We start from the raw sequence: 23,963 nt of genomic DNA on the forward strand, positions 1-23,963 counted from the left end.
GGACAGTCACTGACAGCAGTACAATTACTGACACAGATACAGACTTTATGGACATGTTTATCTCTGCTGTAAATCCACACTCTCTCTCCACTCCGATTCATGAGTCATAAAGAAATTGCAGATAATGAAAAAGTTGGAGAAATTTACAGCGTGTCGGAAACCTCAGACAGCCAGAAGAAATTAAAGAGCTGACTGAGGATAAATCACACAGGTACAATTAAAACTTCCTATACCTTCTTCACTTCCAAACCAGGGCACAAGCCAATGGAGATGATGAAAAGTTGAGGTCATGACTCCTCTGACTGTAATCATTTCTTAACTACCTACATGTCAAAATTAGCCAATTCACAGATCACATATGAATGGCAATTTCAAGCCGGCATTCTGATGTCTCGCTCTTCCAACAGGAGCTGCCCCAGAAGAATCCTGCCTGTAAATAAGCCGCCCAGTGAGCAGGATAAGGTAAGGTGATTTCATCGTCCCTCTGCAGATGCAGAGTATCTCTTACCATAGCGCTGTGCATTAAAATGAAGAAGCAGATGTACAGTGTGGGAGGAGGGTATAAAGAGAATCAGGAGAAAGGCCAAGGTTTCACCTAGGAATCATGGCAGCTTGGACATCACAGTGACAGGGCCATATAAACACCTGAACAGACAACGTAAACAGTCTTTTCACCTCTCTGAAGCAATCAAATAAGGACCAAGAATTACTATGAATGAAAACTGAAAAGAGCCTCCATATTTTTTCCTACTAAGGAAACAAACACAACCATTTCAACTGATTGTGTAGTTCCTGAAAAACTCCGTGATCATCTCCTAATCCACAAATGAACAAACCAAAATTTGACACATTTTCTTGGAGATACTAACTCTGCTAAGTAACTCCTTAAGCTAACTTCATATTACAGAAATCCAGTGTCCAAAGAGCATAATTTTGTTGTCCAGCTATAAAACTCTGCCTTCAAGCTTTGAAGCACATGAAGTATACTGTTGCGCATAAAGTCCTTGCCAAACACAGTACTAAATAACAAAATAAGGGAGAAATATGCTTTCAGGCAAAACTGAAGCACGATGAAGATTCATTCAGCAAGGCAGGGAATGTAGAAACGAAACAAGAAAAAAAACCAGTTGCTACAAAGAAAATTCTAAGCAGAGCAAAAATAACTGAAGTACACGTACCTCAATCTGCTTCCCCCTATGCAGGACAGCTCATCCTGCAAGAGTAAATAAACCGTGTATTTTAAGTTTAAGGACATAGAGAGCACTAGACTCAGCATACAATGTTCTCTTCCAAGCCAAGCATATTTAGAACAATGTAGGTGACTCCAAAACATATTTTCTTTCTTCTTGTTTCAAAGTAATAAAGATATACTAGTGCTAGAAGCACTATAATTCTGGAGGTGCCGGCTTTTAGAAAAGGCAAAGTGAGCATCCTCCTTACTCGTTTGTCAGCAGTCAAGATGTTAAGAACACTGCTATATCCTTCTAATAACTGGCACTGAGATCTTACTGCTGTGGGATCTAGATCTGGATCCACATTACATGATCCTCTTTATTTTCTTCTTCCCTCTCTAAAAGTCAGTTCTCCAGCTCCACCACAACACTTTAGGTAGTCTATTTCACCAAGGAAATAAGGAAAAAGAGTTAATGTTCAGGAAAGGGTCTGCTCTTCTACATAGATTCTAAACCACCATTTTGGCTAACAAGAAACCACAAACCAAAACAATCCAGTTCACTTTTTCAAGCAGCTTCCCAGACTGTGGGGTGGACATACAACTTTTACTAAAATGGACCAAGAGGTTTCAGAAGATACCTTGAGACAGACACCCCACTGACACCCTGAATATTAAACAACTCTTTACTTACACACACCTGTTGATATGTTGATTTACTACAAATATAAGAATCTGAAACATTTTGTTACAAACAAGTGTATATACAGATCAGAAAAGGCACTAGGCAACTGTACTGCAGGAAGGGGGGGAGGCGGGAGGGGGCATGTTCACAAACATAAAGTAAAGGTTCTGAGCTTAAAAAAGCATTTGCTGATTGACTCAGGACTAAAGAAAAAGTAGTTAACAGTCAGGATATATTTTTATCTGATCAATTACATCTTTGATGCAAGCTTATTTGGGTACGAAGTCCAGGTGTTTTGCATGGAGCCTAAAGGCTGCCTCTCGGCATTACCTGTAGACACTCCCTAGAAAAGACAATCCACTACAGAAGAGAGACGTTTCCGTAAGTGGATAGATACATTGTCCTCCCTCCTTTACTTACTTTGATTCCAATTCAACAACTTACACAAAGTTCAAGTTTAGTAACTGTCAGGCCCTGTTTTTCAGTTTAATAGGCAATACAAGTTCAGTCCACCAAAGATGGAGCCCCTGATTTAAACATAACCTGCCTACAATCAGCATCAAAAAAGGAAGGCAAAAAATTTTAAAAAAAAAACCAACCCCAAAAAAACCAACAACCCAATGAGTGAGTTCACATTCTACCATGTAGGGAAGAGATAGCCTAGCTTTGAAATTATCCATGTCAAGAGTAACCTGCAAGGATCATAGGCAGAACTAGTATGTGTTTTTCAAAATATGCTACAGTTAAATCCTGCTTAAGGAAAAAGATGAACTGCTCTGCCCCTCCGAACCTACAAAAAGCTGAACTTGCAGGCAAGAGATCACGATAGACAGCATAGAGAGAAATGAAAAACCAAAGACTACCAATCTGAGAAAGAATGGCAATCTGTAAATAGGTTGGAGTTCAGAAGGACTCCTTTATGATTTTCCAGAAATTTCAGAGGCTGCTGAGGCTGCAGAGGACTACAATTCACAACCAAGGACAGCTTAACTTGGGAGCAAGGTAGCTGTTCCTCATTCACGCACCTATCTGTCTCCTGCTGTCTCTGGAAGGGTCTCTGCATTACAGGGACACCTCAGTGATTTCTGGTAGCAGTTTGCTTAACTACCATGCAGTATAGCCTATTACTAAAATAAATAAACAAACAAAAAAAGCCACTGTCAAACAAAAGGTCCACCACCTTGACTCTGACATGCCAATGGCAAACGCATATAGGAAAGCACAAGAGCAGGGAAGCACATAGCTGTACCTGTCTCGTAATCTTTCCCAGTTTTCTGCATCTCCAAGATTTCCAAACCACTGGTGACTTTTCTTAGTTGGACACTCTTGATGGATTTATCTTCCAATAATTTATCTCATTTATTAAGCGAGATAAACTCCATGCCCACAACCTCCAGTGGCGATGAGTTCAGAATTTAATGCACAGTGCAAGTATCTCCCCATGTCTGTCCTGACTCCCGTACTATGAGAAACAGCGAAGAGCCATTCCCTGTTCACACTTTCTCTGCATTAATCAGTTTTACAGATCTTTTTCACATACTGCACCAGTTGTCTCTCTCCAGGCTAAAAACTCCTAGTCATTTACTCATTCTTCCTATTAACAAAAATTATCACTAACGGACTAAACCCTGACTGACTTTTCCTTTATCAGTCTGTGCTGCTAAAAGATGGGCAACTTTTTGCTGCTCACCTGACACCTCCCAGATCATCCAGGTCTAATTCTTGGGCCCTTGATAGCTAGCATCAAATAGCTCTTTCACTGTACCCTTAGTATTTAATTTGCTTGAAAACATAAGGAAAACAAATCAGCATCACAAAGAAAACAGAAGCAAAGGCTAGAGTCCAGTGAAAGCCAGGGCACACAAAACTATGGGAGGCTATAAATAGGGAGACTTGGTTGAGCATGTTCAGTAACTGTCGCGTTGCTCTTGAGCGTGAGGATTTGACGCTGGATAACAGCCATTCTTACGATCCTAATTTTACAGGAGGAAAAGCACAAAACAGCTTCAACTCCAAATAAAAATTCACTTTAACATAAGAGAGCAGACTAGCAAAAGTCACTGACCAGGAAATTACAAATGGCATTCACGTATATGGGGTCAGTTATCCCAAATTTTCTAACATTTAAGGCAGATACTGCACAAAGTCCCATCACCTCCACAAACATATGTGCTTAAAAAGACCAGGCTTTTCAGGAGGTCTTGCACTAGTGATATCATCAAAGCTATAATGCGATAACTTAGCAGCCAGATAAAATCTCACTGATGCCAGAGAGTTTGTAAGCATGGTTGTGATACCAGATATAAACACACACCCACACACATTTTAGGACTTCTGAACCAGCATAGCAGGTCATAGCAGGTGTTATCTGAATAATAACAGAGATTCACAGGGAGGTGATAGCAAGGCCTTTAGAAAGTCCCTGGACAACCATATTCCTTCGGTGACATGGTGCTTTACCTGCTTCCCCATCCTACCCATCTGTTACTTTTACACACAGGTTTGTTCCAAAGTTTAGGAAAAAAACAGTTGGGGTTTTTTTTAAGAAAATGTATTTTTCTCTGTAGTTCAGATACACCTCTCTATGTATGCTCAAAGGGATGACACAGCAGATCTTTAAAAGTAACCGCAGTCAAGGATAATAAAAACCTCTTAACACCAAGTTAAGTTTGCTTACTAGCAACGTATGTACTTCCCAGAGCTGTTAGCTCATGAAACCAAGAGTTTAACAATCTCCTAAAGTCAGCTTTGACTCAGTTGCTGTGAATGGGTCATAGAAGTGGAAAAACTGAGCTGGGTATCTAGATTTGCAGTTATTTACACGAACTGTTTTGAAACTTGCTGCTTTGTGGGCCACAAACATTGAGTCAGGATCTGTGACTGGGTTCCCAGGTAACAACTACCTCCCACCTGCTTGCCACATCAGCTGGGGTCTTCTCATTCTGCAGTGCTTACTACCCTGCTCCAGGCAAAGCTGGAGGGACATGGGGAGTGAAAGAGCCCGTAACAAGGCAATATGCCTACACCTTTTCTTTTTCTAGACTTCTGCCAACAGCAGAGATGAGACTCACTGGCTGTAGCTCACATTCAGCAGTGATACTATACCTCCCAAAGTCACCCTAACTACATGAACCAAAAGTAGGTGTGTTCATTGAGCCCTGTCTCTTCTCCCACCCTTACAATACCCACCCACATTAACAGGGACAAAAAAATCCACACAAGGAAGGACTTTAATACTAAACATGGTTTTGATGTATTTTAACCAATAAAATAACTCTTTAACAGAAGGAAAATAGAAGCTCTTCCAAGAGCACTAAAGCAAAGAGAAAAGCAGTAACAAGCAAGAGGGCAAGGTAGAATTTTGCATAGCTTAAAAAGGAGGCAAGGAAACACAAGCTGAGACCTCGGAAGAGATGTTGAAACCAATTTATTTTTAAAAGATTTTACTATGATTATTGTTATTATTATCGATATGAGGTCCTGAGCATGGAAGCTGCTGGAGAACTCCAGAACCACCCTGTAGCAAAGAATAAATACACAAACCGGAGATCTAAGATAGCCTATCCTTTAAGAGGAGAGTAAAAATAAAAAATAAAAAATTAAATCATTGGCTCATGCTACAAAAATCCTGCTTCATTCAGGGAAGGCTATCCTTGAGATGAATTCTGTGCTAAGGAACGGAAGAATATTCTGCAAGGAACAGACATGAGTGAGCAAGATACCCACCTACTAGCATGCTAGGATGACAGCTGAAGAAGAGAGTCCCCACAATCACCTTGGAGATGCTTTCTGATCCACAACAAAGGTGTTCAAAGTCATCAGCAAATTAACAGGTGCAAATAAGAAATGCTGATTTATGTGATCTACCCCATCTTTTATTGGCAGTTTAATGGCCTGCACCTTAGTAAAAGGGAAGTGGAAATACAGGAGACCATACAGCCACCAGTCAGAAATATATTTTCTAAAAAGCATTATCCATTTAGTTAAAAAAAAAATAGAAATAACAAAGTTGCAAAATATCCACCAAACAGAAGCCTTCTTAAACTGCAAAGGTAAAACAACACCAAAAATATGCAATTTATTTTGTCTGAATAGACACTAAATGTATTAGGTACTACTGAAGCCAGAAGAATTGGACACACGCCTGGACAGCTCAACAGTTACCTTATTCAAAAAGAAGTGACTGAACCCTCAGGCAGGGAGGAGGGAACTGGCATTATCAAAAATGGCATTAACCACTTCAGTTGTCAAAGGCCTCCTTTGATATTATCATCCCACATTCTCAGGCTGATGTGTTACCAGATAATGCTACTGCAGTCTAAACAGGTATGTGCTATACTGCACAGAAATCGTAACAGAGGGTAAGAACCCTGACTCCTCAGATGCCCATATAAAATACCAGCTCTGTTAGCATTATACAGTGAATGTCATTCAGGCTGGAAGCTCAGACTTTTAGCAGTAAAAGTCACCTCTGAAGTTTCTAGTTCACTGTTTTTTGAACTTATTGTTACAATCCAAGCAGTGCAAGTCTATCCAGTTTCACCTGATAAAGAAACACTTTCACAGAACTCTGTACTAAGATACAATTATTTAAATCACACAGGAATATAATGCTCAAAAGTGCAGACCAGTAAATAGCAGCGACCCTAAAACTGGCTATTTTTAAAAGTGGAGGACAACTGTAAATCAAACCAGGTGTCAAACAAGCTGGAAAGAAAATCTAAGTTATATGTTAACAATTTAATTTAATTCACAGAAGCCATGGGATGTTCAACAAAATAGCCAGGGTTATAGAAAGTAAAGATAACCCTATGGAAAAAAGAGGGAAGAAGTCAGTTGTAAAGAACATAAATCTGTGAGAAGCAAGCAACTAGAACAGGAACTGAGAAATCCATGGCCAAAAAGTTAGGGACTTCAGGAATTATATACAATAAGAATGTGGAATCCAGGTAATAGTATTCAACCATTCCTAGATGAAAGCAGCAAAGATGGACAGAGCATTCAACACATTTGTTCCAAGTTTGTCAAGGGCCTGCTTATATAGAGAAAATAGTAAGACAGTTCACATGAATTTAAGGAACAGGGCCTGAATTCAGTATATTAATTTATCAAACTACATCATATCAAATCCATTGCTTAGATTTCAGCTGCAGTGTTGAAATAGTACTTTGATGAAAAAACTTTTCAAAAGGTACCCAGTCCCACACGTCACTTTGCCTAATGAATTCTAATGCAAAATTAACATGAAGTGTGCTGTGACGTGGTTCAGTAACAGACTGGCACCAAAATTACAAAGTCACTCGATAGATACGTTTTGCCATGGAGCACCCAGGAATCACTCTGGTCCTGCACAGCATTTCATCAGTAACCTAGATGAAAACAGAAGTCTTTGAAAATATAAAGGATTTGAGACAGGATGTAGAAGAGGAGAGCTGGAAGGAAAAGTTGCTAACACAATGAGGCAGAATTGTTTCTCACTCTCAATACAGTTTGAAACGTATTGAAACGTTTGGAAATACTGTTAAAAAAGACAGTGCACGTTCAGAACAGGAACTATGTCACCAAAAACAATCTCAGGAAGAACTTCAGGCCATGACTGAACCGGTATGGTTTCATTATGAAGCAGCAAGGCTGCTGCGGGAAGCCTCATGCTGCCACCTGAAGGGGACGGGCAGCAGCGCTGTAATCATGACTTCAATTAACAGTCGAGTCAAAAGGGGACTTATTAAATTTCTACACACAAAGACATAATCAAATCCAATACCTCTGGACTAAAATCACAGCTTCCCTTAACTTTAATGAACAGATCTTTTGGGTTTTTCTTCTTGTTCTCTCACTTACCTAAGTCTGTAAAAGAAAAGAACTTAAAGACCGTATTAGGAAAACCAGTCCTCAGAAGCTCTGTTCAAACTCCGCACCTAATTTTCTGTGAAAATTTTCCTAAGATAAAGTTATATTATGACAGACAAAGCATTCAATGTATTACTGCTTAAAGGAAAATGCACTTCAGCAACAAGAAGTTACAAACATGGAGAGCTTTCATAAAGCTTGAAAACTCAAGGTTTCTGCTACTATAGACTAAAGGTTGTAACCGTTAGACCTCAGATTATTTCATTGTTCGCTTACTTTGTCTTCTTTCCCTATTTATTTGTTCTCAGTAAAAATAAACAGAAATGTAGGCAACAAATATTGCTAAGCAAACGACCATTTTGTTAGCTTTAACGTAACTCGGGCTCTGCTCGAACTCCCACTTAGCAGGACAAAGCTGTCTGGCATTTAAGCCTACAACTTAACTGACAAAGCCAGTCATCAGCCAATCTTTGTATTTGACACAGTTTTACATTGTTATACTTTTAACTTCTACTTTGCTAAATTTAGTAAAATTAAAGAGGCTTAACGATCTGTTAACAAAGAAAGCATTAGGATATCCTAGGTTTACAGTCAGGAAGATTGTAAAGGTCTATTACTGCTTTTCCTTATCCACCGAAAAGAATGTGGAAGACCTGTAAGTTTTAAAACTTCTGGTGCTCTGTGCAGCCCAAGAGCAACTGCAACTAAGTTCTATGCTAGAGTAAAATTAAGCAGGAAAAGTTACACATCAGTATGTACAGGTAGCATTTAAAAGAAACAGAATACTCTTGAAATCCTCAAAGCTGGATCAACCTGTTAACAGAGTCCTAAATCCCATGATTAAAGCAGCTCCTTCTTCAAAGAAAACTGATAAAAACTGGCTGGTTTTAAGTGGGATGAAGGTCAAGTTTAGTACTCACCTTCTGCCACAACTGAGTATGGAAAAAATAACAGCTACATAAGCAGAAAACAGTATGAACACTAAGTGACAGGACAATCCTATATACAAGTGAGAGTTTCACTGCAGGGGCATGAAGTTCAGCTGAAGTACTGCCGCAAGTATTCTGAGAAATAGATTTAGCGTCTGAGTGGGAAATTAAGCAAAGTGACCTGATTTATCTAAGGCAACGTTAAGCCAGGAACAGAAGTCTATGTGCCATTAGGCAACACCAGTCTGACGTATGACCACTCGTTATTTCTGCTAAGATGCTTCCCCCACGCAGGTAAACTGTAAATTGGAGATGTAAGCTTGCTCTCTCATCAGGTTTTGGAAGGCCACTAACTGTGACTGTCAGACACTTGCCAAATCTACCAACACACTTTTCCAGCTACAAATGTACTATGATCACACGCTTTAGTGTGAAGATTTGCAATGCAGTCAGTTACATCTATGTACAGCACTCACATTCATCCAGTCCCAGCTGATAAGCCAGATTCTGCAGACCACGAACTTTTTCCATCAGATTAGCTGTAGTGAGGCTCCCCAACTCTAAGAAGAAAGAAAAAGTGTCAATTTTAACACTGTCTACAGCCCTCTAGTGACTGCTTACCTGTTTACTACTTCACAGAGCACTTTCAAGTCATACTTCTGACAAGATCTATTTTGATGTTTGAAATTCAAACTGACGCCACCCCCAATTTTAACATACCAAGAGAAGACCAGTGTTCTCTACTAAAACAGACAGCCACAGACCTGGTCCATACTGTCACCCGCCACCACTGCAATGAGCAACTTGCCCCATATTTTGTAACCTCTTGTAAGTTCACATTGCTATGTGAACAAAAGAGTATGCAAAGGAATGGACTTGCTATACATGAATAATGCGCGTTTAAGCACATTTCTTGTAGCAAGTCAATTTGTCTCACTTTCACTTTGTAACAATTTATCTGGAATTCACATGAGAGGCAGAGCATGCTCAAGGATGTTTACTGCAAACTACTCGTTGTAACATGCAGCAATTATGCATGCTAGCTAGCCCTCCTGTAACTTGATCGTACAGCCTTAACATTCAATTAGCGATCTTGGATGTATGAGTGAACAGGCATGCATAGAGAGTCTCTGAACAAGTCAATCAATATGTCTAGCTGCTCACCAAGTTCGACCAGCTGAGGGCCACCAAAAAACTCATGCCACTTCTCAAAATACAGGAGACACCCACTGCACTTATGCTCAAAATGAGCAGTTGTATTGTACATCATTTATTATCCTTTTCCCCCACCCTTTCATTATAACCTTTACTGTCATTTTTGTTATTATTGTTCTTTCATTTTTATTCTGTTTGTATTATTAAATTGTTCTTATCTCAACCCTCAAGTTTTATATTCCGTTTCGATTCTCCTCCCCATCCCTCTGGGTGGGGGGGACACCAAGCGAGCAGCTGCGTGGTGCTTGGTTGCCAGCCAGGTTAAACCACGACAGTCAAGAGAGGGGTAAGTGAGGTAACTGAACTATATGTAAGGTTACACTGCCTCAACTAATTCTTGCATACTTGTCTCGAAAAATCAACCAGCCACTGATATTTGAATATTCTCTTGGAGATAACTGGATTAATGAAAAATGTGTAAAATTAGCAAGATAAAGAGACTCCTGAGCTGGAGATTCTGCAAATGTGAGGGCTAAAGATCTGAGGCCGCACGGCCACCTTCAAGACGTTTAAAGAGGAAGTGTTTTAAACCTCTTAAGCGAGTACTAAATTCCCATCTGCATTGGCAACTAAACTTCCCACCCACAATGTCCACACTCACCCTTTAACATATCGATATCATCATTTTCTAATTCAGCCATCCACTTGGGAGGAGAACTTGTAATAGGCTGTTTTGGAAAAAACAAATGTTCATACAGAGACAAGTGTATTTTTAGAATTAGATAAAGAAGTGTGATCTCATATTGAAAACTACAAATGGCATTACACTGACAGCAAAAATATGAGAGTTACAGGTGCTCTGTAGAGGTGTTCTTATGTTTAGACTTGTTTTCTAGCTTTCCCTGGACTTTTTGAGTTAAAAACAACATGCTCCCACCCACAAGCCAAAATCAGGATGAAAAGCGGAATTTCCTACAGATTAAAATGTATTTCTTCCAAGGTGTAACTCCCACATTAAGTTGCACCAGGTATGAGATACATATATATGTAAGAGACACGCTAAACCCAAAAGGATCATGCTAGCATATACTGACGTTATAACTGAGATAGGTTTTACAGAGCAGAGACTTAAAGCCCACAAGAGGCGAGGGCAGCCCTGCCACCCGGGGCAGGGGGAGGCCGGGGCCCAGCGGCGCTCACTCACGCTTTTGAAGGAGGCGGCGAACTCGGCGACGCCGGGCACTGGGGAGAGAAAACGAACGGTGAGGGGGGTGAGGGCCTCGGGTGGCAGCACTCAGCCCCCGCCCCGGCCTGGCCCAGCCCCTGCGGGCCCAGCCTGCGCAGCTGCCTCCCCCCCCCCGCCCCCGTCAGAGCGGCCGCGGCCCCGCCGCGCTTACGCTGCTCGGGCCACAGGTCCGGCGAGGCGCGGTCCAGCTTCTCGAAGCTCAGCAGCGAGGCCTCCAGGTCGGCGCCTGCAACAGAGACGGGGTGTGAGGCCCGGCCCAGGCCCCGCCGGCGGCAGCGGGACCGGCAGCGGGAGCGGCGCGGCCTACCGGCGCCTTACCGTCCGCGGGAGCCGCCATCGCGCCCGCCTCACGTGACACGCCGCCGCCGCCCGCGGGACACGCGACCCCCCCCGCCTCAGCACGTGATCCCACCCTCGCGGCCGCGCCCACGCGGCAGAGGAGGGACAAACCCCCCGCCCGCCCACGACCCCCACGCGTCGCTCTCGCCGCCACCGCCAGGAGGCGTCGCCGCCGGGCGCCGCTCGGCCAATCCGGGCTCTGACGCTCGGTGGGCGGCTGAGCTCTGGCGGCCAATCCACGGCCCGGCGCGGGAGGGGGCGGGGGAGGGCTTTGCTGACGGCGATTGGTTGCGGGCCGCGAGGCCCCCACCGGAGGGGAGAGCGGAGCCGCGGGGCTGGTGAGCGGGAGGCCAATGAGCGCGCGGGGGCGGGGCCCCGGGCGGGCGGGGGCGGGGCGAGGGGCGCCGCCGGGGGCCGTGGCTGCAGCGACCCTGGGGCGGGCATGGCGGCGGCGGTGGCGCGCGGCGCCTGGGGCGGGCGGCGGCGCGCGGTGCTCAGGGTGAGGCGGCGGGCCCGGCGCCGCGGCGGCTCCCTCAGGGCGGGGGGGCGGAGGCCGTGGGGGCGGGGGGGTCGCGGCCCACCGGGGTCCCGCGGCCCACCGGGGTCCCGCGGGTGAGGCGGTGCCGGGCAGGGGGTAGCTGACGGCGCCCCGGCGGTGACGGGCGGGGAGGTTCGGTGCCCGCCGGGCCCGTGGCGCGGGGTGGGGGCGGTCGGGAGCCCTGAGGAACTGGGCTGGTCTGTGCTTCCCCTCCTGTCCAGCTGCCTCGGATTGCCCCTGCCTCCCGGATCGCCTCAGCCGCCGCCTCCTTCTCTTCGTCCTCGGTGGTGAGTGGCCGTCCCGCGGAGCGGGACCGGCGGGCGGGCGGGGGGTGCGCGGGGGAGCCCGGGGCTGGGGGGAGGCCGCGGGGGCCCCGGGCGCCGCCGCCGCCCTCTGCAACCGGCCGAAGGTTGCCCTCGGGTCTCCTCTTGTCGGGTCGTTTCTGCCCGCCCGGCTCCCCTCCCCTCCCCGTGGCTCCGCGGTGATATTTCTGGAGCAAACACTTGGGAGTGCCCGTGCCTGGAGCTCGGGGGCCGCCGTGCTCCACGGGGGGAAAGGAAGGAAGGAAAGGTCAGCGTCAGGTTTGTGGGTCTGCCCTGGCTCGGCGGGTGCGCCCGAGGGCGACGCGTGTGTTCAGTTAATCGCGTCCCGAGCTGCTTTCTCCAGCGCTACGGCTACACCAGCCCGTTTTTTCCCCTGATCTTTCGATTTCATTTAATAGCTCTTCAATAAGATAAGCAGAATTAATATGGTATTTATGACGAATGCTAATGTGTGAAAAAAGATTGTTTCAAGCTGTGTGGACTGACCTCATATCATCTGTTTGTGGCAGAGAGAGGATCTGATTTCCTTTGGGTAATACCGATCAGCTTGAACTGTTACAGTGCCTTTTTTCTTCTAGTATCCATGGCTGTACACTCTCCAAGTCCTGAACAGCTAAATCATCAATCTCCAAATAGACTGCTTTCCTGCAGCAGCTTCTTTCTCTGCAGAAAAAAACAGGGTTAATCTTATGGAAAAAGAGTAATCAATCTTAATTCAGCATTTCATGACTTGCTTAAAATATTTTTTCGTTGTATGTGCGGTTTTCTAGATATCCCTTTTAAGCACTTTGAAAAAAAAACCCCATAAATTCCATTGCACTAAAGTCAACGTGGGTTATAGAGCACTGGAGCTTGTAGGTCCGCTGCAGATAACTGGCACTTGGGTTAACAGAGTGACTTGATAGTGGTAGGACTTTGTAATTCTTTAGACCAGCACTAGAAGGCCTTTTCTGTCAGGAAACTCAGTCAAGGGACTCAGCTTTCCTGCGCTTTCTTGCAGGTTCTGGAGGGTATTGTGTTTTCATAGGCACAGACTTCTGTCTCTCTTTCCCAAGGGTAATTCCAGCTATGTAATCATCTGCAACTTTTTATTCTTTATTCACATCAGGTGTTACCTCCCAAATCACTAGGTCTTGCTTATTCATTAACACTTAGTTTACACTTGCTATCCTAGTTTTGTCATCTCCCAGCTCTCATTGCTATTCACTTTTTTGACTCTCTTCCACTTTCAATTATCCTCACTTATCCAGGCAACACCATTTATATTCCTGATTCTTCCTCTGATCTTTCACTTCGTTATACCTTGGATAGCATCACAGTCCTCATCTCGCTCTCATAATTCTACATCCTAATTTCTTCACAGAGTTTCCTGATATATTTGGGGTTATATCCCATTCTGTGAATGTGTCCCATTTCTATTCTTTACACAGCAGATCCATTTCCCCTTCCTTTTGTCTGTTCTCCCCAAGCCACTGGTTTGTGACATGATTAACTGGTTCTTGCTCTCTCCTAGTTCTCTCCTTACCTCCCAATATCAACTCCTAGTTTCTGGCTTCTTAATTTATACAGTCTCAATCTGTTTTCCTGCCTGGTACAGTTCTATTGCCTATCCAGTGCTAGTTACAGCTTCTACCTCACTTTTCCTTCTGCCCTCTGTTTACCTGAACACTCCTTATCCCGAATTTTCCTTTTCTCTCCTCTGCATCTGAGTTGGAAAGTTCTGTTTTCTGTGCTGCCTGCCAGGACAGTCACTGAACTCGGCAGATGCAGGTTCCTTGCTCTTAGTTGCAGGATCAAGTGGGGAGTGGGGAAAGTCCAATTTTATGCCCGCAGCAGTGAGCTGGAGAGACAGACTTAGTGGCTTGACGGGAAGAAAGCACATAGTACAGTGTGCACTGGGTACATGGAATTGTCACAAGGTGAATTATTAACTGTTTGTTCTGAACATTTATGAATTGCTGGTTTTAAGTTTTCTAACTTAGTAAACACTGGGTGATTAAGTAGATTGAAATAGTTGTGAACATAAGTATAGCAACTTATTTTTTGTATAACTGCTTTTAGAAATAATTTTGGCCACTTTAGTGTGAAGCAAGAGAAAAACGGGGCAGAGAGCGTGAAAAATTTCAGCTTAAGCATTTAGCTGGGTCTTCCTCTAAATACTAGATCTAGACTCTTCAGTGGGCAGCATAGTGGTAAATGGTGAAGATTTGCATGTAATAAGGCTCACTGGTATCTAGGCACCTTTGGATAAAGATGGCTTACCGTCCAGTGTTTTGTCCTCCACAGCCAACCACCAAACTCTTCATTGATGGGAAGTTTGTTGAGTCCAAAACTACCGAATGGATTGATATCCACAACCCGGTAAGTGAAATGGTCTTAATTTATATATTAGTGATCGCTGTGCAGCACAGGTATGCACCTCTGTTCAAGCATTTGGCAGAAGGGAAAGTACATGCATTTCCTGAGAAAGGCTTAAACTTGGAGCTTAAGATGGATTTAGCACTGTGTAATTGCTTTTCAATTTCCTTTTTGCGTGAAATGTCAGTCTTAGGAAAGCAATGACCTCCTTTATCTCCCCTGTGTAGTAAAACCCTGATCTCCTGAAAAGGAAGCTTAAACTCTGCTTACATTTTTTTTTTGCTCATAGAAAGGCTCTGTGATCAGTATGTCAAATTTCTGAAGGGTTTCTTTCACCCTGTATTGAAATCAACCAGGTGTGATTTGATGCCAGCTGAATGTGAAGTCCTGATAGAAACTGATTTCACTCAGACCAAGGTAAAAATTCCTGACAGCTCTGAAGCTCCTGTTGTTTCAGAGAGCTTCTATCTATAATAAGCCATAATATTCACAGTGGATTTAGAGGTTGGACGCTATGCAGTGCAAAATAATCTTAGATTAGTAGCACTTGTACTCGTCTGAGTCCTCCACCAAAGATGAATGGAAATGACATCGTGCTCAGAATTCTGACCCTCCTGCTAGTAAGCACTTGCACAGCAGTTTCTAAAAACTTTTCTCTATAAAATTCTACTTTGATACGCTTTGTGGAAGTGATCAGAACAGTGGGCCATGTTTATGAAGCTCATTTGGTCTCTATGTGGCATCCAATGTTCATGTTTAATTTTCTTCTCTTGTTTTGGGTTGTTTCTCTCTTAGTGATGTACCTGATGTTTTTGTCATGTCAGAGCAGGCGTAATTTTTAAGAGTGCATTAGAAGGAGGTTAAACTGCAAATACAAGTTTTTAAAGGTAAAATACTGCAGAACTAAGGTTGCTTGTAAAACAATCTTACTTTGGCCTACTGGTCTAGGTAAACTAACTTCAGTGCCAATTGCACAGTCATGTACTGCTTTTTCCAAAGGAACCTTGCCTCCTGTAATGCGCAAGGACAGCAGATGAGCTGAGAGGATGCAGAGGGAAAAGACCACAGTCCACAGAAACCTTTGCCTTATACGCTCTAGAAGCTTCAAGGTAGACAAATCACTTCAAGTTGGAAATCAGCAATGCTTTTGTAGTTTTCTGGATGCTTCATTTGAGATGTGTAGATTGCAGGTTTTCAGAACTATTCCAGTTGTAGCCCAGGCCTTTTGTGTGCACCAAGGAAGGAGTCTCTTTTGTGCTCTCCCCTCAGAAATACAGCTCTTTGCAGAAGAGGGATATTAGGTGTGTGGTGTGGAAGGACCATTGAATGGGTGGCGGGGTTAGGTGGAAGAAGTTGAGTTTTGATGCAGGGGTGTATTTTTTTTTCCTTCAGGCCACAAATGAAGTAGTCGGCCGTGTACCAAAAGCTACAGCCAGTGAGATGGAAGCAGCTGTGGCTTCTTGCAAGAAGGCTTTTTGGAACTGGTCAGAAACTTCTGTTCTGAGTCGCCAGCAAATTTTCCTGCGTTATCAACAACTCATCAAAGACAATCTGGTGAGACACCACGGCTGTGTGTGATGGCTGTTGCAGTTGACTGTAGGAGTTAAAGTGAGAGACTTGGGGTTTACAGAGTTCTTGATGAGGCATTGCCATGATTGAGGAGCCACCTGAGACACTGTCATTGAGAGGTGCAGCAAAGCTCTCTCCATCAAATGCGGACAGGGAGGCAGTGCTTCTTAGGGAATATTGTTCTGCATTTGTCTCTTTACCAAAAGACCACAAGAGGAACTTTCACCCTTGATGGAGAATGTGCCTATTGAAAAAGACAAGTGCAAAAAGTATGTTACCATGTGTTTGGATCTCCGTGATTGCTGTTTTGTTTTGTTTGTGGTGTGACACCTGAAAGCTGTAGAGTACAAGCTGAATCCACAGTTATTTTTTCTAAAATGTCACCTGCGTGGTGTATTAGTTTCTTGTCTAAAAAGGAGCAAATCAGTCAGCATAGGCTTTTCCAGATTCTGCTCAGTCTGCTCATTGTGATATTCATCTCTCTATTAAACTGCATCCTGTTTCATGTGCAGGCACTTTTCTAACATTTGTAAACGTTGTGTTTTCCATTTTCAGAAAGAAATTTCAAAACTCATCACCTTTGAGCAAGGGAAGACCCTGGCTGATGCTGAGGGAGATGTGTTCCGAGGCCTCCGTAAGCTGCTGGCTCCTCCTGTTAAAAAGGGACTTCGAGAATCCATAGGAAGGGAGGAGGTCTCTTGAGCAACTGATTGCTCTGGGAATCTGTATATGTAGCTCCTTTCATAGCCTCCTCCTGAAAGAAAAGGGGCAATTGTGACCATAACCTGGAAAGTTCCCTTAGATAGAGTTTCCTTAAAACACTTCCAAGTTGTTAGATCCTTCCTTTTCCTAGGAGTGACTACGAATTGCTGTAAAGGGGTAAGACCTTCTTGCTTGGGCTTAGCTGTCTGAGGTTGAGTCCCAGGTGGTACGATACTACTATACCTGTGCTTCTTTTACTGGGGCTGTTGTGTCTCTGCTCCTGTTGCAATGACATATAATGCACTCAAGAGAGAATCCATTCACGATGGGCTCGCAGTGCTTAGCAAAGGGATTTTCTGGAGCACAATGAGTTTTAAGGTGTGGGAAAAGAGTCTGGAAGAAAAAGACTTGGGTCAAGGCAGTGGTGAGAAGGGAGTTTGGGGACTAATTGTTAACAGATCATCCAGTGGCATATTGCCCTTTCTGCTGCAGAGGTGGTTGAACATGCTTGCAGTGTGACATCCCTCATACTGGGAGAGACCATGCCCTCCATCACTAAAGACATGGACACTTACACCTACCGTCTGCCTCTGGGCGTGTGTGCTGGAATTGCACCATTCAATTTCCCAGCCATGATTCCTCTTTGGATGTTCCCCATGGCTATGGTCTGTGGAAACACCTTCTTGATGAAACCATCTGAGCGTGTACCAGGAGCACTCATGTTCCTTGCCAAGCTGTTTCAGGATGCTGGTGCTCCCGATGGGACCCTGAATATCATCCATGGACAACATGAAGGTAATAATAGCCCTTCTTGAGAGATGACTGGAGTGTGTAAGGGTTGTATATGCTCAGTGGAGGTACCCTTGGAGAGTGTGATACTGCTGCTGTTAGATAGTTCTGGACAGGTATATCACCCCTCTGTGGAGGTGAAGGGAGGTGACTGGGAGATTCTTTGCCATCTTGCACCAAATCTTTCAGGAGATACGGTGGACAGAATTTGTTGGGCTAGGGCTAGAGTTCCCGAGACATGTAGGTGCTCAAATGCCTCACTGAATATGCAGTGGATGCCAGTATTCTAGCTCCTAACATGGTATTTTTTACAGTACACAAGTAGCTTCAGAGCATCAGGATACAAATACACAACAGTAACTCCACTTCAGCATCGCCCAGGCGACGCCCAAAGTGTGGAGGGATGGCAGAGGGCCAGGTGTATGAGGACAGGGACAGGAAGGAGTACACATGCTGAGAAATCGGTGGAGAGGTACACAGACAGGCAGTGGGGGAACTCGGATGTAGGAAGCAGAGGCAAGAATTTTGGTCAGAAGAAAGAGACACAGATTCAGCACTGTGGGGATGGGAGCAGAGGGAAGCATTTATGCACCACAGTTATAATGTATTATTTCCTATTTGAAGCTGTGAATTTCATTTGTGACCATCCGGATATCAGAGCAATCAGCTTTGTGGGATCTAATCAGGCTGGAGAGTACATCTATGAGAGAGGATCCCGGAATGGCAAGAGAGTCCAGGCCAACATGGTAATGCCTCTGAATGGAGCACACTTCAGCACATAGACTGCCTCTGTCTCCTGTGAATGTTAAGAGAGACCGCACCACCCAGCAGCAGAAGCTGACTTTGCTACTGATAGTTAAGTGATGAGGCTGCCCTTCTTGCCAGCCTGTTGGTAGCAGAGTCATAGCTGCTATATGAGGATACTGTCAGAGAGCTAGAGAAGAGCAGCACTGGGATGGTTAATAACAGGAGACCGTGTATGTGTTATATTTCAGGGAGCCAAGAACCATGGCGTGGTGATGCCTGATGCCAATAAAGAGAACACATTGAACCAGCTGGTTGGAGCTGCTTTTGGAGCAGCTGGCCAACGCTGCATGGCCCTGTCTACAGCAATTCTGGTGGGAGAAGCTCAGAAATGGCTGCCAGAGCTTGTGGACAGAGCCAAAAATCTACGTGTAAATGCAGGTACAGACTATGATAATTTCTTACAAGGTATTTCTGTACAACTGTAGCTTTTTAGGTCAGTGTATCTGCCATACAACAGTGTGTCCCTTGGAGCTATTGGCACCATAGATTTGATGTGTAGGGGTAGGAGCTGGCAGATTGTCTGGATTGGGAAACACGGCCCTAGACTTGGAGTTAGGAATATGTAGGAAGGCTTGGCTGTATGACTGTGATATAAGCTTTACAGGATCAGTCTTGTTTTAACTGGAACTTCGAGGTTATGTTCTATGTTTAACTCAAATGTGCCATTTATATACAGCAACCTCACTGACAAGATCCTTCCAATTTGTGGCAAGCATGCAATAAAAAGGAAAAATGGAAATAAGTACTTTTGAAGAACTGGACTATTATTAATTCTAGGAGAACTAACTTTTGTTTATGTTCAATAAAGTCCTGCAAAGGGGAAAAGTTTCCTCTCTGAGAAGAATCTGTTGTTGAATTTTGGTTTCCCTGTGGTCTAAAATTACGCTTATGCTTACAACTTCTCTTATTTGTTGATTGTGAGATTTGCAGGCTATCATTCCTGTTCATTAATTTCCCAAACCATTTTCTGCATCTCAGAAACATCAGGATTTTCAGATTTTTCCTGCCGGTGTAGTTATCTCTATGATGCCTGTGAAGAGGAAGCTGTCAGGGTTAAAAATTTGGCGTCTCTGCCTCTTCACAGGAGACCAGCCTGGAGCAGATCTAGGGCCTCTAATCAGTCCCCAAGCTAAGGAACGGGTTTGCCATCTGATTGAGAAAGGAGTAAAAGAAGGTGCCAGCCTTCTTCTGGATGGACGTAGTATCAAAGTGAAGGGCTATGAAAATGGCAATTTTGTTGGGCCAACGATCCTTGGCAATGTCAAGGTAAGGTGACCAAAACCAGTGCTTGGCAGTGTGTATTGCAGGGTCGGTTGAAAAATAGGTTACCCAAATCAGTCAGCAATCAATAATCACCAGGTAGAAAGCTCATAAATGGCTCAGTCTTCCCTTGCACCATTCCAATGAAGTGCTCATTGTAATGCTGTTGTGGAGGTGATAAAAGAATTTGCCGTAGTGCAGCATACACTGAACAAGGTTAATGACCTTAATGTGAATGGAGCGCAGCCAATTAAAAGAAGATACGGACAGTTTGTACTGTGTTAAACTGAATGTCCATCGAGCATAGTGTGCTGTCTGTAGTAATGGCCAGCAGCAGATGCCTGAGGAAGAGTATGATGAACAAACTTGTGATTTTCCTTCCTTCATTATATATTACTGCGGTTTGCAATTTAAGGACTTGCAGAACAGAAGTTCAATGTTTGAGGAAATCTTCACAAAAATGGTATAGGGTGTGGTACAAAATCTCTTTGTTGTTGAATATATTCACAACTTAATTGAATCAGCCTCTCGATATAGTGCATGGTGTGCAACAGATGGACACCACTACAGAGGCATATTCTTTACCACGTACACATCCACGTGACTTTTTATACCTAAATTCATTCTGTTATGTTTATACAATTAGCTGGTATGATTTCCTTAATATTTAAGTATGCAATTCCTTGTTGGGCTTTTTGGTGAGTTGAATACATGACAGTAAACCAATCTTGGTAATTCTATTCCTGTACTTTGTATTCTTTTAATTTTGTTGCATTTATACTGTTATATAATTCAGGCTTTTAATCTATCACAGAATTTTCTTGCCTTATTTTTATTAAACATTTGAAATATTTCAGTATTCCTTTGATATGTCATAAATATTGTTAGGTATGCAAAAGTAAAAGTTTCACTGAGATTTTGTGATTCTTAAGTTTTGTTGTACAGTGGTTAATAATATTGTGAGCTGCTTAAAACTTACTACTTGTCAAATGAATGTTTTGTAGTTTGCTGCATTAGCTGTTAGTGATTAAAGTACTTACCAACTGATGGTTCTATTTGTCAGATGTTGCTAATTATCAGACAGTATATATATAATAAGTCCTGGACACTGAGTTGGAAAGGGTAGCATGTTCTAGTCACTTTGTCAAGGAGAACTGAAGTAAATTATCTTAAATCAACGCCAGTCTTAATCACCCTTGGTCAGAGTAGACCTGTAAGTGAGGTTTGGCAGGCAGTAAAAGCAGAAAGCACTCCAGAGATGAAAAGTGGTGCCCTCTTTAGTGGGCTAGATAGATGGCAGGGCATGGGAAATGCGGAAAGGCAAAGAGGACTGAAGGATGGCCTGTGGCAATGCAGTGTGGTGGGTGATCCTAGGAATACCCTGAGCATCAGCAGCATGTGTGTTTTTATTATATCCTGTTTACTAGGATATTTTTTATTATATCCTCTTCATTGTATCGTATATATAAGCTGCTTTTTCTGCTGTTTGTCCTGACAGCCACACATGACCTGCTACAAGGAGGAAATCTTTGGGCCTGTTTTAGTGGTTCTGGAAGCAGAGACTTTGGACGATGCCATTGAGATGGTGAACAATAACCCCTATGGAAATGGAACTGCGATCTTCACCACCAATGGAGCCACAGCTCGGAAATATTCTCACTTAGTAGATGTGGGGCAGGTATGTTGAAGCTAGAATTGTTGCTTAGTACTCACCATTTATAGTGGGTAGCCATACAGCTGTCATGCCTAATTAGTAACTACTCAGCCAACAGTACCCAGCCTCAGATTTAAGGAAACAAAAATGTGGTAGATTTTGGAGAGTGCTTTGCAGTCTGCTATTTCTGGTGGTTAATATGGCAGCTTTCCTTTGGTTTAGGTGGGTGTCAACGTTCCAATCCCAGTACCTCTGCCCATGTTCTCTTTCACCGGCTCCCGTGCTTCTTTCAGAGGAGACACCAATTTCTATGGCAAGCAGGTAACTTACTGAATCAGAGTACTCTGTTGGCTTAAATTGTGATAAATCACATTATAAATGGCAATGGGGAGATGGTCGTCGGACCTCATTAGTAAGGAGACTTTGAAGCCATCTGAACCAGGAAACTGAAGACCAGCTGGTGATCACAGCCACCATAATGCATATTACAATAACCAGTTTCTCCTTCTTCCCCCCCCCCCCCCCAACGTAAAAAAATCAAGTATTTTTTTCAGAGATCTGAGAAGGGAGCAAAAACTAAGTAGCAGGCTTTCTCACAAAACCAGAATCTTTGAGGAACTGGTAAAAAGAACAGGCTAACAGAAACAGTTCCTGCAGAGGAACACTCAGCCCTCTGTAGATAAAGCAAAAACACCACTAGTTAGTTACGCCACTAGTGCAGACCTGAAAAATTCATAAAGCCAGACATCTGATCTGTGTGTCTCTCCTCCAGGGAGTGCAGTTCTACACACAGCTGAAAACTATAATTTCTCAATGGAAAGAGGAAGATGCCACCGTTACCAAGCCTGCTGTGGTTATGCCAACCATGGGAAACTAAGTCAGCCTTTGCAGACGCTGTTCCTGGTGCCCTTCTCCTATGCTGCACTTTCCAGCTTTGTCCTGACTATCATCATTTCCTTGGGAATGAATAGAAAACTCCATTTTTCTCAAGGACCTCTGTTTCTGTGCAGATCAGGCAGGCTCATGTAACGCACAGTCTGGGTTTTCTGTTGCTGTCAGTGTTTTTTGGCTAGCTGAACTCGGTTTTTCTCCTACAACCTATCACAGATGAAACGACCTTATCTAACTGAAAGGGCAGTGAGATTGGTCTTAGCGTGTGTTTCTTTCCAGACCCCCTGAACATGAACATCGCTCTTGCTTCCACTTCAGTATCTTTTAGCCTTAGTGACTCACTCCTGGCTACATCTTGTAGCGGTTTTCTTTACCTCTTTATCTTCCATGTTAAGATTTGGATTTCACCTTACTGAAAGACGCGTACTCATTTTGAGTGACATAACTGGGACACCTGGGGTGTCTCATAGAAGTGACTTTACATACAGTGAAGACAGCAAGTTTGGGAGTTGAAAATGTCAGTCTTCATCTGTTGAGCAGTTTCCAAAACACTTGGGAAATAGCTTTCTAAGGATTTTTCAGGAAATCATGTTTGATTGCTTGTCTGAGGGTGAAAGAAATCCCTGTATGGTACAGTGACCTTCACTGTGCCTCTGACAGCTTGAAAACTTAATGTTCTTGTGCATGTGGCTTGTATTCTCCAGTTTGCTGTCAATTCCGTTATACCTGAAAGCTGTTTGGTGCCTTTTTACTGTGCCAACAGGTATGTGCCTACAGGTCCTGTAACATAATGAAACTGTGGAAGAAGAAACATGAGCATGTATATGTATCTTTGCATCACAGCAATCATGTGGGTCTGGGTGGAAGGGAGAGTAAGTAGACAGGTCAGTAGGAAGAAAGAGCAGGTTTTTTAATCACAAAGCAGCCAGGCCTGTTCTGTTGGCTTCTTTTTCCTGACTAGCTGTATTTCTTATGTTGATTTATTGATGACTCGTCATGTTTCCTCAAACACAGTCATGTTCTCTAGGGACTGCAGGTCCCATTACTAGAGAAGGATAAGACTTGGGATACCCCGTTTTTAAGAATCTGTGCATTTGGAGCTGGAGAGCCTGTATTTTTATAACTGGTTCCTGGAAGGTGATGCAACCAACAAGGGATCTGCAGGGAACTCATTCAAGCACCCATGGAAAATAATATTATTCTAATGATTATAACCATTACTTGTTCTCATTAAACAGCCCGAATGTGAACACTTTGTATCCTGCCTTCTGGTAAAGATGCCTTGTAACTGACAGTTATGTATTAGTGCAGTTGCTCTGCATTCACTAATGTTTGTATCCTTTTATTCCTCTGCTATACCCTAGAGGGAAATTCTTACCTTGCAATTTGATTACAAATTAAAAACATGCTAATACGTTTCTGCAGAATATGGCTGTTCCTTGTGAAGTTGTTATAGGTGTGATGTTGACTTTATTTCCTTCTTTGCAGAGGCTGGTTTGTGACCTCTGTAACCCATGTATACATACTCCTTTTACAGTATTTGAAGGACCTCTGTACCAGTTTCCTCATACAGCATTTCAATGAATGCCTTACTTCTGTTTGCATATACACATGAAAACTCTTAAGCTTCATGTAAATGACTTTATTACAAACTGAAAATCCATCTTCATCAAATTATAGCAACACATATATACAGA

At 43.4% G+C, this 23,963-nt stretch overlaps 2 protein-coding genes across 10 annotated transcripts in view; one reads left to right on the plus strand and one right to left on the minus strand.

Annotated features, from left to right (window-relative positions):
* The window catches only part of LIN52 (lin-52 DREAM MuvB core complex component), a 62,170-nt gene extending 50,614 nt beyond the window's left edge, over nucleotides 1-11,556 (minus strand). The window contains exons 1-6 of one of the 8 annotated variants that reach the window (XR_008745592.1): nucleotides 11,355-11,544; nucleotides 11,188-11,262; nucleotides 10,995-11,032; nucleotides 10,452-10,518; nucleotides 9,112-9,195; nucleotides 5,583-7,225 (exon numbers count right to left, since the gene is read on the minus strand). Coding sequence is in view for 7 of the 8 variants with exons in the window: in XM_055794578.1 (XP_055650553.1) it covers nucleotides 7,218-7,225; nucleotides 9,112-9,195; nucleotides 10,452-10,518; nucleotides 10,995-11,032; nucleotides 11,188-11,262; nucleotides 11,355-11,373 (291 nt within the window). In the remaining variant the exon portion in view is untranslated. Of the gene's footprint in view, nucleotides 1-1,178; nucleotides 1,214-5,042; nucleotides 7,226-9,111; nucleotides 9,196-10,451; nucleotides 10,519-10,994; nucleotides 11,033-11,187; nucleotides 11,263-11,354 lie in introns of those variants that run through there. The other 7 variants (XM_055794760.1, XM_055794578.1, XM_055794387.1 and 4 more) reach the window with 7 other exon arrangements.
* Nucleotides 11,557-11,763: 207 nt separating this feature from the next.
* ALDH6A1 (aldehyde dehydrogenase 6 family member A1) lies at nucleotides 11,764-23,693 on the plus strand. 2 transcript variants are annotated; one of them, XM_055794161.1, is made up of 12 exons: nucleotides 11,764-11,874; nucleotides 12,135-12,200; nucleotides 14,523-14,597; nucleotides 15,987-16,148; nucleotides 16,719-16,797; nucleotides 17,358-17,660; nucleotides 18,279-18,400; nucleotides 18,650-18,839; nucleotides 19,546-19,727; nucleotides 21,220-21,399; nucleotides 21,598-21,696; nucleotides 22,148-23,693. In XM_055794161.1, exons 1-12 carry the CDS (start codon nucleotides 11,818-11,820, stop codon nucleotides 22,250-22,252), a joined length of 1,620 nt encoding a protein of 539 aa, XP_055650136.1. In that variant the 5' UTR covers nucleotides 11,764-11,817; the 3' UTR covers nucleotides 22,253-23,693. The 2 variants fall into 2 exon arrangements, with proteins under 2 accessions (XP_055650136.1, XP_013159912.2); XM_013304458.3 differs by lacking the exons at nucleotides 11,764-11,874; nucleotides 12,135-12,200; nucleotides 14,523-14,597 and adding an exon at nucleotides 14,900-15,011.
* Nucleotides 23,694-23,963: the final 270 nt, after the last annotated feature.

Source organism: Falco peregrinus, chromosome 1 (genome assembly GCF_023634155.1).
Source record: "Falco peregrinus isolate bFalPer1 chromosome 1, bFalPer1.pri, whole genome shotgun sequence".
In the NCBI taxonomy this organism is placed as follows: Eukaryota; Metazoa; Chordata; class Aves; order Falconiformes; family Falconidae; genus Falco; species Falco peregrinus.